Source organism: Engraulis encrasicolus, chromosome 12 (assembly GCF_034702125.1).
Source record: "Engraulis encrasicolus isolate BLACKSEA-1 chromosome 12, IST_EnEncr_1.0, whole genome shotgun sequence".
In the NCBI taxonomy this organism is placed as follows: domain Eukaryota; kingdom Metazoa; phylum Chordata; class Actinopteri; order Clupeiformes; family Engraulidae; genus Engraulis; species Engraulis encrasicolus.
Genome location: NC_085868.1, coordinates 45,549,099 through 45,564,098, shown reverse-complemented (window position 1 = coordinate 45,564,098; position 15,000 = coordinate 45,549,099). Strand labels below are relative to the sequence as shown.

The window sequence follows — 15,000 nt, the reverse complement described above, 5'->3', positions numbered from 1 at the left end:
ACACACATATACACATGCACACGCACAACAGTGGACTTCCAAAGAACCTGTGTGATTGTGTGACCTTTTCAGAGTGAGAATGAAAGATCAGTGCCCTCTCATCTTCTCACTTCTATTGGAATACTCAGTGCATCACAGACAACGCCCCCTCTCAGCTCGCTGTCCTCTCTGTCTCTCTCTCTCTCTCTCTCTCTCTCTCTCTCTCTCTCTCTCTCTCTCTCTCTCTCTCTCTCTCTCTCTCTCTCTCTCTCTCTCAGCTCACTTTCTGCTGTCTCTCTCTTTCTCTCTCTCTCTCTCTCTCTCTCTCTCTCTCTCTCTCTCCTCTCTCACTCTGCTCCCTCTCTCTTCTCTCTTCCTCTCTCCCCCTCTCTCTCCTCTCTCTCTCTCTCTCTCTCTCTCTTCTCTCTCTCTCTCTCTCTCTCTCTCTCTCTCTCTCTCTCTCTCTCTCTCTCTCTCTCTCTCTCTCTCCCTCCCTCCCCCTCTTCTGTTTGTTTCTCTGACTCTATTTGTCTGTACACTTCCCCGTAATAACACATTATCCTCCCACCAACAGGGTCAGCAGCATGATGCTGTACTTCAGCGTTTCTCAAACCTTTTCAGACTGAGGACCGCTTTGTCTCGCCAAAAATGTTCAGGGACCACCTGTCAACTGAATTGACAGTAGACGGGTGCTCATTTCACAATTTCAATTTTGACGCAAATCACTTTCTTTTTATTCACATTTACAAGACAAGTCTTATTGTACTTCAGTTATGCTTAGCTTTGTAATAATGTTACATACCGTATACACATACATCTATATTCCTACATATACATGTACATAGAAGAATCTACATAAGAATCATATAAGAATAAAAATTTAACCACACCTACTGCTAGCTTGTCTTGGAAAAGTAGAAATCCCCTAGTGCATTGGTGCTCAAACTGTGGTACCGTGGTACTTGAGACATCTCTGGTGGTACTTGGAAGATTTCATTTTTTGTGCATTGAAGGCTGATCAAGTTGTTGCAGTCGAAAATGTCTGTTTGGTCTCACATTTTGTAATATTGAACTGTATGAATCTGAAAACATAATGCAGAATAATACTAGGCAAGCAAGACATTTAAAAACAAACTTGGACTGAATGTGACCGGTCCGTAGCTGTTGATGCCGTTATGGACCTCTCCTGGGGTATTGACTGGCAAAAGTGAATATGGAAGGCCTTTGCTGCGATATTCTAATGTTGGTGGTACTCGGAGAGATCAATATTTTCTCGGGTGGTAACTTACTTCACACAAAACGTTTGAGAACCACTGCCCTAGTGGGCCTCCCGAGCTCTGTTGCAGACCACCAGTGGTCTCCGGACCGCAGTTTGAGAATCACTCACTGCTCTAGTTCTGTAGACGTGTCCAGTAGACTTCACATGCCACATACCCCACAGGTGCAACCTACAGCCCCACCACAACCTACATGCCATATATACCCCACAGGTGCAGCCAGCCCCACCACAACCTACATGCCATATATACCCCACAGGTGCAGCCAGCCCCACCACAACCTACATGCCATATATACCCCACAGGTGCAACCAGCCCCACCACAACCTACATGCCATATATACCCCATAGGTGCAGCCAGCCCCACCACAACCTACATGCCATATATACCCCACAGGTGCAGCCAGCCCCACCACAACCTACATGCCATATATACCCCACAGGTGCAGCCAGCCCCACCACAACCTACATGCCATATATACCCCACAGGTGCAGCCAGCCCCACCACAACCTACATGCCATATATACCCCATAGGTGCAACCAGCCCCACCACAACCTACATGCCATATATACCCCACAGGTGCAACCTACAGCCCCACCACAACCTACATGCCATATTATATATAACCCATAGGTGCAACCAGCCCCACCACAACCTACATGCCATATATACCCCATAGGTGCAACCAGCCCCACCACAACCTACATGCCATATATAACCCACAGGTGCAACCTACAGACACGCTTCCTCTTCCTCTGTGGTTGCTAAGCCTCCAGTGGAAAATCTGAGGTCTGTTTAATAGATGACGTTCATTATGTCTTAGAGTTCTATCAAATCTTACAGTTTCTTTTATTTCAGATAGGTAAACGCTTTTTTTATCTTTTACCTGACATGTTTGGACGGTGAGACGTCCGTCTTCATCAGAGGGTCACATGGATGTTGAAGTGTGGATGATGTGAAATGTTGAGAGGTAGACACTAGACAGGAGGTGTGACCTACCTGTCAAACATCAGCTGTTTTAAAGCACGTCTTACTTCATCATCTATGTGACCCTCCGATGAAGACGGAAGTTTCACCGTCGAAACATGTCAGGTAAAAGAAAAAAACTTAAACATTGCAAAGAAAATGAAATATTAATAATAATTAAATTTAGTAAGTAAAAAATTGTCTTTTCCTTTTTTTTTGTTGATGAGGGGGGGGTGCGTTGGGGCTCGCAATAGTTTGTCACCTTTTTCAACCCTCGTGAGTTTACAGGTATGTACACTATCATTATACTGACCACCTGTCTAGACTAGAGATGGGATGGGTGGTTTGCCTGTGTGGGACAGCTTTGTCCTAATGCTTTTATGCAGTTGGTCCCATCATTCAAATGATGCAGGACTGATTTCCATACCAGTAGGAAGAATCTGGATTCTACCGTTTCCTCATCCATGGCCAAGTTTTCCGGAATAAGACCTTTAAGCTAAGGATAGACCGATATATACACCGCATTCCACATTATTACGCAACTGACATTTTTCGCTGTTTCCCCAAATAATCAATAGAAATGACAGTTGTCATAATTTTCAAGTCATCAGCCATTAGAGTACCACTAAAACGTTTTTGAATGAACCTTCCAATGATAACGGTATTTTTTTAAATAATAAAAAACTTTAAATTCTCTGTTCCACATTATTACGCAAAATAGTTTTGTAGTGTTGTAATCCAAATGTCTTTCTTTTTTCCCATTTACATCAGAACAGTTGGAATTTGGTACCTTCTAAATTACATTTCAATGTTCAATACTTGATGATAAACTCTTTGTCTTAGTAACTGGAATGCTGCATTTAACATTGAAGTCAATGACAGGGCATTGCATGGGAGTTATGGAAGCCTAGATATCCTTGATGCTTTGCTCTCAGCTGTTTTTGTTTGTTTGGTCTGGTGACCCACACTTCACTCTTCAATATACCCGTAGATTTCCATGCCACGTTTAGGTGCTTTGGTGGTATCGACATTTTAACTCACCAGACATAAAACCCCATTGAAAATGAATGGGATGTTATGTCTGGTGAGTTAGAATGACATCATCTCCAAAGCACCTAAACGTGGCATGGAAATCTACGGGTATATTGAAGAGTGAAGTGTGGGTCACCCGACCAAACAAACAAAAACAGCTGAGAGCAAAGCATCAAGGATATCTGGGCTTCCAGAACTCCCATGCAATGCCCTGCCATTGACTTCAATGTTAAATGCAGCATTCCAGTTACAGCTTATAACAAAGTTTTGAACATTGAAATGTATTGAAGGTACCAAATGCCAACTGTTTTGATGTAGATGGGAAAAAAAGAAAGAAATTTGGATTACAACACTACAAAACTGTTTTGTGTAATTAATTGGAACAGAGCATTTTGGGCATTTTAAGTTTTTTATTATTTAAAAAAATACCGTTATCATTGGAAAATTCATTCAAAAACGTTTGAAATTGTACTCTAATGGCTGATGACTTTACAAATTACAGTCGTCATATTTTTCTTGATTATTTGGGAAAACTGCAAAAAATGTCATTTGCGTAATAATGTGGAATGCAGTGTATATCGGGCTGATATTTGCATATTTTAAGTGTATCGGTATCGGCCGATACGCGTGTGGTTTTGCCTGATACGCAATATTTATTATTTTATGTCATTCGGGTTTTTAAAAAAGCACCAAGACACTTTATTTTTTCATTACTTGATTGTTAGACATTACTTGATTGTTAGACTGGGTGTTTAAATGTTACAAGTTCTACCTCAATTTGATAATGTTAAAGGAATGTTTATTTTTAACTTGAGACCTGTAACATTTGTCATTTTTTAACCTCTTTTTTAACCCATATCTGCCCCAAATATCAGGTATCGGAAATCGAGTATCGGCCAAGGGTGATCGGTATCGCATCGGCCATTAAAAAACCTGTATTGGTCGACCCCTACTTTAAACCCCACATTACTCTGTAGCCAATACCTTGTACCAAATAATTTCAAATTATTGCAGATCTAAGTATAAACTATGTGTAATTTAATACTAACTAACTAATGTAACAAATGTAATGTAACTAATGTAATGTAATGTAATTGTAATGTGCTGTGGTCTTGTGTCTAATCTAATGAAGTATGTGTCTGGTGCTCTAGGATGAAGATTTCCCACCTCGGGACGACTTCAGCGATGCAGACCAGCTCCGAGTGGGCAATGATGGCATCTTCATGCTGGCCTTCTTCAGTGAGTATCTACTCTACACACACACACACACACACACACACACACACACACACACACACACACACACACACACACACACACACACACACACACACACACACACACACACACACACACACACACACACACACACACACACACGGCACGTAGACGCAGGCACTACTGTTTGTGGTCGGATATCTCTAGCCCTTATCTAACCCCCACACACACACAGACACGCAGACGAGCACGCTACTGTTTTTGGTTGGACATTGCTAGCCCTCAACATGCCCTCTTTCGTCTTTACTGACAGTCTCTTATGGCTGTCTCTGCACCTTACTAAGTCACCTCTGTCTGTTTGCGTGCGTGTGTGTATGCTATGATGATGATGATGTGCCTGCCATAACACACACATAGGTGTCGTAGTGCTTACAGTAATCATACTTACTGTACATTATATAACATGCATAGCAGCAAAGAACTTGAAGTGGCACTGGTAATATTTTTTAAAGATTTTTGAGCTTCAAGATTTTGTAGTACAAGATTGGACAGCCCTTCATTTCCAAGTATGTCACTTTGACGAGGCTGAGGAAATGTTTCCCTTAATGTTTGTGTCTGTATTGAATGTGCCTTGTTTGGACTGCAATTATACCAAATTGGAAGAGAAATGCATGCATTTAGATATGTGATTACTGTGGATTTCTCATCGCTCTCTCGCAATTGCCACTCAAATTCAATTCAGCATCTGGTGGGTATGCCAAAGTGCCAATTCAAATTCATTTCCCTAAATAGAATTAACTTCTGAGTTTTGTGCAGGCCTGACACAAACTCGCACATATACATGTGCGCAAACACACACACACACACACACACACACACACACACACACACACACACACACACACACACACACACACACACACACACACACACACACACACACACACACACACACACACACACACACACAGGGCTCTTTCCATTATCCTAACATCATGACGACAGAAGTTTAATTCAATATCTTACAAAAGTGCAATTCATAGGTCATTTGCTCATTTGCAATCGGGATGTGGAATGGGGAAAAGTCCCCCACAAATTGCAGTGTTTCCCATACATTGAGGAAACTATGGCGGCCCGCCATAGTTTAAATTTGGCCGCCATAGTTTACGAAAATGTAAAAAAAAAATAAAAAAAATATTTTTTATTATTAATTTTTTTTTTTAAACGATTTCCGTTTTTGTTAAAAACGATTTAAATAACGATTTCCTTCGCATTTTTCTCCTGGAGTAAATACATCCTATAGAGAAAACCACAAGTGCTTGAAAGACAGAGGGATCAAAAGCCTAGTCAAGTTGTTATAGTTAACTTGGGTTTGGGAGCAATATAAAAAAAACTTCAGAGGGACAGTTGGGATGAGTTTACTAACACTCCCCAGGCTTTGTTTTACAGTTGTAATGAGTGACAGGCCTTCACGGGCTGCATAAGTTATAGAAATGAATGTGTAATGAATGTGAATATAGACATAAATGTGTAATATGTTGTTCAGCCCTTTTAATGGAAGGAATTTTGAAAAACTGGCCCTGTGACCAGCACCCCTCATGTAGAATGTGTACGCCTATGTGTGTGGGGGAAAAGGCATAGCCTACCCTCTTAGACCCTTTTTGTCTATGCGTTACACACAGTGATCTTAAATTCTTATCTCTGCTCCTATTTTGTTTTATTATTGTTTTCATTATATAGACCCCTGCATGAGGGACGAATGAAACTGTGTTGTAAACAGAAATGATTCACTGTACTGCATTTTTTGACAATGACAATGTACTACTATTATACATGTCATGGGTAAAATGGGTAGCCTTATTTCTCAAAATATAAATGGCTGAAATGTAGGCCTAGGCCTATAGTTTCTCCATGCGCCAATGTCATACTGTACTCATTGTTTTGCCGTTTTGCATTTACGCTGTGTGAATACAACCCCCCCACCCCCCCCCCCCCCCCCCCCCCCCCCCCAAGGCCCGCGTGAAAAGACCCCCCCCCCCCCCCCCCGGAAAAAAATCCCTGCTGCCCCCATAGTTTCCAAAATTTCTGTGGGAAACACTGAATTGTTATTTCTAGGCTGATGGCAGGAAAACTTTATTGAGGTGGGTTGCGGGGGTACTGGAAAGAAACCAGAGAAGCTGAAGAAGGATAATCTCTGCTGCTTTGTTAGCCTTCAATTGAGCTGGGCACTTGTTACAGAATATTTGGATTTGTTTTAAGACTTCAATCCTATACAACATTCTCTGTCAGCTTGGCTTCTCAACTCCAACTGATCTGGAGGATTGTGTACAAAATCACAAATAGCTGTGCAGCTAAAAGAATGGATGGCATGAATCTCTTAAAAAAGCGTGAAAGCACACCTGGGAAACTCCAACTCCCATTGTCATTGTGACACAGCACTCAAATGTTCACTGCATACTGCAAACAACAAAATTGCATTTTATGCCTCACCCGTGCAAGGGGGCAGCCCCTAATGGCTCACCAAGGGAGCAGTGCGGCGGGACGGTACCATGATCAGAGTACCTCAGTCATGCAGGAGGATGAGGGAGAGCACTGTGATAATGGTTCAGCTTTTTTTTCATCCTAATAATTTTTGGTCTGTTGTTTTAATGTGTTCTTTTTAAAACTATAATTAAGAGTGGTTTTTGTTATTGTTATTTATATCATAAATTGTAATTATGATCAAATATGGTGATTCATCATCATACAGTAATTCATGATTAAAACATTCATGGCTTGGGGTTTTTTCTTGGTGTATTAGTGTCCTCCAAAATGGTGGACAGCCCTAAAAGGCACAGTGTTGATGCCATCTGCTGGTTCGTTTTCCTCCTCCATCTCCTTCACATTCTACTCATCCAGAATGAGCTTATGATTAACATGAGCCATGGGGTGTTATTTTGCTGTGCATTAAGGCAGATGGTAGATTTCAGGACTTTGTGTGACGTTTTTTTTGTTTTTGTCATTTTGATGTGAATGAGCTCCATAAACTGTTCTATGTTTTATCACATGTTCACTTATTGGCCACCAGATGGCATCCTTCCCCTTCTTTAGGCACGAGAGAGAGAGAAATGGCAACAGCACACCCACGCATAACACACTAGAACCCCCTAAGAGAACGTGTGTCTGTGTGTCTGTGTGTGTGTGCGTGCGTGCGTGCGTGTGCGTGTGTGTGTGTGTGTCATTAGTCAGAGTATGTGAGGTTGTCTGAATGAATGAGGGAATGTGTACAACTGTGTGTGCGTGTGTGTGTATGTGTGCGAGTGTGTGTGTCTTTTCATGTTTGCGTGTTTGTCTCTTTTACACCCTCTCTGTGCCCACTGCCTGACTGTGTGGCCATGTTCTCTCCTCTCCTCCTCCTCTCCTCTCCTCTCCTCTCCTCTCCTCTCCTCTCTCTTCTCCTCTCCTCTCCTCTCCTCTCCTCTCCTCTCCTCTCCTCTCCTCTCCTCTCCTCTCCTCCTCTACACCAGTGGCTTTCCTCTTCAACTGGATCGGTTTCTGCCTCTCCTTCTGCTTGACCAACACCATCGCGGGTCGCTACGGAGCCATCTGTGGATTTGGCCTGTCCCTCATCAAATGGATCCTCATAGTCAGGGTAAGCTAAGCTAGCTCACACACACAGCACAGGCCACTTACCAGCACATCAAGAACAACAGAAATATAACACAAGACGTCTGTCTTTCTGTTGGCACATTTTCTATGACTATGTATATAAACTATGTTGCCATCAAATAGATTCTTATCGTCAGGGTAAGTTAGCTCACACAGCACAGGCCACTTACCAGCACATCAAGAACAGCAGAAATATAACACAAGACGTCATAATGTTGGATGAGTATGTACATAAACTGTAAGTTTAAATACAATTGTTATTAACTATTATTAATTAAATTATTAAACTATGATGCCATATAAACTATGATGGCATCAAATGGATCCTTATAGTCAGGGTAAACTCACTCATACAGCACCGGCCACTTACTAGCTCATCAACAACAGCAGGAATATAACACAAGAACACGTCGTTCTGTTGTGTGATTATGAACATAAACAATGATGCCATCAAATGGATTCTTACAGTCAGGGATAAGCTAGCTCACACAGCCGGCTCCAGCTAATCATAGAAATATAACACAAGATGTCTGCCTTTCTGTTGGCACATTTTGTATGATTATGTACATAAACTATGATGCCATCAAATAGATTCTTATCGTCAGGGTAAGTTGGCTCACACAGTCGGCTCCAGCACGTCAATAACAACTGAAATATATGTATAAGACAAGACGTCTGCCTTTCTGTTCGCACATTTTGTATGATTATGTATAAAACCATGATGCCATCAAATGGGTTTTTGTAGTCGGGGCAAGCCCACATTCGGGCACAAGCTGCTCCAGCATATCAAGAAGAGCGGCACAAATACAGCAGAACAAAAATATAGCAGCAGGGCTTAAAGATGCCAGCCTTGTTGCCTCCTGAAATGTAGCCATAGCACAATAGGACACATTTAACATTTTGTTGCAGATGGGTCACAACTTCAAAATATTACAATATTTTGTCATTTTAGGTATACATTTATGTATTGCTTTCTTTTGTCATATTTGTGATGTGATTTTGATGTAATATTGTGCATAATATACTTTCATGGTCACGAATTACCCCTGGTCTAATGTGTTCCCTTGCCTTCTCTTGTTGGACCCCCAGTTCTCAGACTATTTTACTGGATTCTTCAATGGGCAGTACTGGCTGTGGTGGATCTTCCTGGTCTTGGGTAGGTGCCATTACTCTCCCTCCCATTGTTCTATACTGCCCTCCAGTGTTCATAGTAGAGAATAGACCTCCTCTTACATTCTACAATACAATCTTCACAGGATGTGTGGTGTGGTGGCTGCAAGTAAACAACTTTATGGTCGTCAGCTTTATGTTTGGAATTCCGGAATATTGTTTTCCACCGAATCAAGTGAAACCATGTTGAAGGCGTATTTCTTTTTAAAAATGTACCTCCTTTGAGGTTGATAAGTTTTGAAAACTGCATTTGGTGTTATCCATTTTCATCTCTGCACAAGGTCACTTCCTGGCTGTGTAGCTTTGTCTCTGACTATGGGTGCATTCCAATATGCACACTCCTATCCTCCCTTGCTCACTTGCCTGCTTGTGACCTCATGATGATTTCACTGACGACAGAAAATTAATTCAATATCTTGCAAAAACACAATTCTAGTGTCATTTTCTCATTTGCGATTGGGATGGTGAATGAAGAACAGTCCCTTAAAAGTTGTTGTTGCTATGCTGACAGCTGAGACATTTTATTGTTTTCTCCACGGAGGAGGGGCCAGGAGGTGGGGCGAGGCCACAAGCACAAGTGGATGACGGGAGTGTGCATATTGGAATGCAACCTATGCAATATGGCGCCGACAGGCAGTTTGAGTTTAAGAAAATATATCCAGGAGCATTCCAGTCCAACAACAACCCACACTGTGAAAGATGCATACTGTCATTTTGAACAAAACAAAAAAAGAGAAAGATAAAAAGGCAGCGGGAAAAAGAAGCTATAGTCCTGCAAAACGCTGTTGGTGTTTTAATGCAAATTGAATGCAAGGGGAAGCAGCACGATGCATATGAAAGAGACACATTATTTAAATGATATAAGAGCTATCTGGATGAACAGTATGGAAATGAAGTGTCCTTGGGGGTACACTCTCTCTAGGAGCGAATATGAAAAATGAAGCGGGGTGGGAGGAGAGGGAACTTGAACGAATTTGTGTGTGTACTGTTTGTACGTCACTCGCAGTCCTAGAGGAATACGAATTTAATTTCTCTCTCTCTCTCTCTCTGTCTCTTTCTCTCTATCTCTCTATCTCTATCTCTCTCTCCCCCCCCCTCCCTCTCTCCAGGTATGCTGTTGTTCTTCAGGGGGTTCGTGAATTACCTGAAAGTTCGCAACATGTCAGAGAACATGGCAGCCTCCCACAGAATGCGCTTCTTCCTCCTCTATTAAAGAGGTATGTATGCCTCCTCTCCTCGACCTCCTCCCGCCCTTTCTTTCATCCCTCACTCCTTTAGCCCTCTCTCGCTCTCGCTCCCACTTTCCCTCTCGCCCTCCCTCTCTACCTCTCTTCCTCCCCCCCTCCCTCCCTTCCTCCCACCTCTCTCATGCATAAGCATTTGCTTTTAAGGCCACAGCACTCAAAACATGACACAGCATTTAAACACACACCCTCCTCCCTCTGCAACCCACACACACACACACACTAACCAGCATCCCCTCTCAGCATCTCCATATCACATGCGTGAGGCGTTGTCTCTTGCCCCGTCAGAACCTTGCCCTCACCCTCGCCCCCAAACCCACCTCTCTCTCTCTCTCTCTCTCTGTCATCCCGTCTTCCCACATTCCCTTCCCAGCCCTCTATGCTGTAACGACGCAGTCAGAACCCCCCACTTGAAGTTGCTGACTTGGGATATCGTGAGGTGAGCGCGCCCGCTTGGTCGGTTCACGCTGCACCGCACCGCACCGCACCGCACCACACCGCACCGCACCGCACCGCACCGCACCGCACCGCACCGCAGTCTCAGCCCTGCTGCTGCTGATTCGCAACGAACAAAAACTGCACAGGAGCTCCCTCCACGCACACAGCACAGGAGTGGTGCAACTTCATTACGGAAGCTCGAATTAGATTGTGTGCAGATCAGGCCCGTGATTACTCAATAACACTCCCTTAACACCATGCCAGGAGGCCAGGGGAGCTGTGCTAGTAAGCAAGCAAGCAAAGCCTGCCATGATTTTGTTTTTCCTCCCCACAACAATGAATTAATATCAGATATTTATGTAAATGGGATTAGGTTTTGCTCCGTCTTCGCACTTTCTTGGCTGCTGGGGATGCTGTATATATACCACAGGGGTGAAGTTCGGTAAAGTGTGCATCCTTCTTGCAAGTATGTAAATGCGTACTGTATATAGTAAGGTTGACTAATGCCGCATTCCAGACCAGTGAAATGAAGTGGGACATGGGACTTCTCCCAGATGAAGTGGGACATGGGACTTCTCCCAGATGAAGTGGGACATGGGACTTCTCCAAAATGAAGTGGGACATGGGACTTCTCCCAGATGAAGTGGGACATGGGTCCCAGATGAAGTGGGACATGGGACTTCTCCCAGATGAAGTGGGACATGGGACTTCTCCCAGATGAAGTGGGACATGGGACTTCTCCAAAATGAAGTGGGACATGGGACTTCTCCTACCGGAATTGTTTCAGCTCTCACCTCAAAGTGTTCGAAGTGGAAGTTCTACAACCATAGCAATCGTCGTGATTTAACTTACTTAAGCGAGGTGTTTTGATACGAGCCAAACAACCCCAAAAATAATTATTATTTCTACCATACGTGACATTCACGGTTGGTTGACCCAATTATGCGCAATAGCAGGAAGATGAGTTAAAATGCTATGCCTACTACAACGTCCATAGTGTGAGGTTGTAGAAAGGTGGAGGTGGGTCAGAAACACGCCTTATGAGACTTTGTTTTGATCATTTCTTTACCTCACTAGATACAGTACATCTAATAGTGACATGTATTACAGTAGCGTGTGGTAATATATGATAAGGACTTGTGCTTCATCCATCTTATATTTCCACTAATCTAAGCCTATAGCACCACGGCCTTCACTGGCCATGTTTAAACAACACCTTAAAAAATCAAAGTCCAATCTCACGCACATCCAGATGCTTTCGGGTGCAGGTTCAAAAGACGTTAAGTTCATAAAATGAAAAAAGAAGAACCGCAACACCGATGCTCCCATTTACTTCATTTTAATGTTCAAAAGACGTTAAGTTCATAAAATGAAAAAAGAAGAACCGCAACACCGATGCTCCCATTTACTTCATTTTAATTTTTAATTTTTGATTTTTTAAGGTGTTGTTTAAACATGGCCAGTGAAGGCAACACCGATGCTCCCATTTACTTCATCTTAATCATTAAGATGAAGTAAATGGGAGCATCGGTGTTGCGGTTCTTCTTTTTTCATTTTTTCATTTTATAAACAACACCTTAAGACACATCTTTTCCTGGAGGCTTATGGCTGCTAGTTCCATAAGCACATTCACTTACATGCACGCACACACACGCAAACCTTGACGCGCGCACACACACTCACACATTCCTTCACGATACCTTGCTAAGCGACCTTGGGTGTTCTGAAAGGTGCTATATAAAACGAAAGTGTTATTATTATTATTCTTTGGTTGGTACATAATGTGCCATTAAAGTATAAGGGATAGTTCTCGAAGTATTTCCACACTTGATTGAGGGTGGGGGGAAAATAGCACCCTCTGTTTTTCTTCGCAATCCTCCCTTGTCTCTTGTCAAACATTAAAGATCCCATCGTCAGATATTAGCTCTGAAACTTATTCAGCAAACTTACATGGAGGCAGAGTGGAATTAAACTCCCATCTTGTAATTCAACACACACGCCTCTCGCTGTCATCGCCTTTCAGCACAGCTTTCAACTCCTCTTTTGCTGTGTGTGTGTGCATGTGTGTGTGTGTGTGTTTGTGTGTGCGCGCGTGTGTGTGTGGGACGTTCTTTGTGCCAGCGGTCAGTGACACTTTTTGAACCAGGCCTGTCACATTGGCGAATCGATCGCAGCCCCAGGGACTCGCAGGGCCCCCCTGCATTAACGCTCAGCATGGCCAATGACAGCTGCCACTAATGCACCGTGTGTGTGTGTGTGTGTGTGTGTGTGTGTGTGTGTGTGTGTGTGTGTGTGTGTGTGTGTGTGTGTGTGTGTGTGTGTGTGTGTGTGTGTGTGTGTGTGTGTATGCGCGTGCACGTGCACGTGCGTGCGTGCACATCATGCACCAGCAATGATTCTATCTCTTTGCAGAGTGTCCCCCCTCCTTTTCCTCTGTCGCCTCTATTCACGCTGTCTCTTCCTCTCTTTCTCTGTCATCCTGTGTCTGTTCATCCTGACTGCCCTCTCTCTCTCTGCCTGTTTTGTTTTCTCTTTTCTGCTTTAGCAGTTTCCCCCCTCTCTTCCTCTTTTATCCATTCAGTCTTTTTAACTTATCAATCATTCCCTCTTCCCCCCCCCCCCCTCTCTCTCTCTCTCTCTCTCTCTCTCTCTCTCTCTCTCTCTCTCTCTCTCTCTCTCTCTCTCTCTCTCTCTCTCTCTCCTCTGCTTTTCTCTGTGTTTAAGGTTGCCACACCAAACATTCCTCCCTAATGTGAAATTCCGTGATGATTTGCAACCTGTCAAATGAACTGGACTGAAGCCCGAAGGGGGAAAAATAAGACGAAGACGACGACGAAGAAGAAGAGGAGGAGAAGGAGAAGGAGAAGGAGAAGGAGGGAGGGGGGCGTCAAGAAAAAAGAAGAGGAAAGGGAAGAAAAAAAAGAAGATTGTTCTAGTGTTGCCAAAAAAGCCCCAGCTCCTCTCATTGAACAGTCAAAGACCCAATGCAGTCCTTCCTCCCCCCTAATATAAATGAGTACAGATTAAACTAAGTTAATATTAGGTTTGTGTAATATCCTTCCTTGTCTTTGTATGCTCTTATTTAATTATGTGCTACACGATTTGAACTGACACACACAGACACACGCGCGCGCGGACACACACACACACACACACACACACACACACACACAGGTTACCAAGTGGCTCAAGCACACACACACACACACACACACACACACACACACACACACACACACACACACACACACACACACACACACACACACACACACACACACACACACGCTACCAAGTGGCTCAAGCACACACACACACACACACACATTACAAATGCAACACTTCACAATGTGGAATGAAGCTTCGTCAAGATCTAATATTAACTTGTAGAGAGAGACGAGTTCCCATTAAGAGTGTGCAACCAGGATGGGCTATGCAAACAAGTTCTTCTTCAATTACGAAGAATAAATGTAGTCAGTTGGAACCCCCGTCTCTTCCCTCCCCCCCTTGTCCCAACTCTCAGCCCTTTGCTTGTTAAATTTTAAATTCCTCTATAAGCTTTGTTGCATTGAAGTATTGAAAATGAACATGTCTGTAATAATGCAAAATCTCTGTCTTTCTTTCTTTCTTTCTTTCTTTCTTTCTTTCTTTCTTTCTTTCTTTCTTTCTTTCTTTCTTTCTTTCTTTCTTTCTTTCTTTCTTTCTTTCTTTCTTTCTTTCTCTTATGGTTTGATCATTGGAGCTGATGCCATCTAAAAGATGTGTTTGCACTACATGAGAATTTGTCTCCCTCTCCTTCTAAAGTTGTGACTGGCTAATAGTCTTAATAGTTTATGAGTTATAGATAGCTTTGTCAATCATGTTTGGAAAATTCTGGAATTTGTACTAGTATTATATAACGATGGAGAGATTTTGTCCTTTTTTTTGCCATTTTTGCACCATTATAATTTAAAAATTGATATTTCTTTCTTTCTTTTATGGAATTGTCATTGTAGTGACATGGTATAGATTATTACAATCTGCTGA

General features: G+C 42.8%; 1 protein-coding gene across 2 annotated transcripts in view; it reads left to right on the top strand.

Moving 5' to 3' along the window:
* The window catches only part of ndfip2 (Nedd4 family interacting protein 2), a 33,726-nt gene that overhangs the window by 18,342 nt on the left and 384 nt on the right, over positions 1 to 15,000 (top strand). Inside the window, exons 4-8 of one of the 2 annotated variants that reach the window (XM_063212283.1) lie at positions 4,408 to 4,495; positions 7,981 to 8,105; positions 9,212 to 9,278; positions 10,402 to 10,509; positions 13,699 to 15,000. The exon at positions 13,699 to 15,000 is cut by the window's right edge and continues 384 nt beyond it. In XM_063212283.1, the coding sequence (XP_063068353.1) occupies positions 4,408 to 4,495; positions 7,981 to 8,105; positions 9,212 to 9,278; positions 10,402 to 10,505 (384 nt within the window). In that variant the 3' untranslated portion in view covers positions 10,506 to 10,509; positions 13,699 to 15,000. Of the gene's footprint in view, positions 1 to 4,407; positions 4,496 to 7,980; positions 8,106 to 9,211; positions 9,279 to 10,401; positions 10,510 to 10,909; positions 11,875 to 13,698 lie in introns of those variants that run through there. The other variant, XM_063212284.1, reaches the window with a different exon arrangement.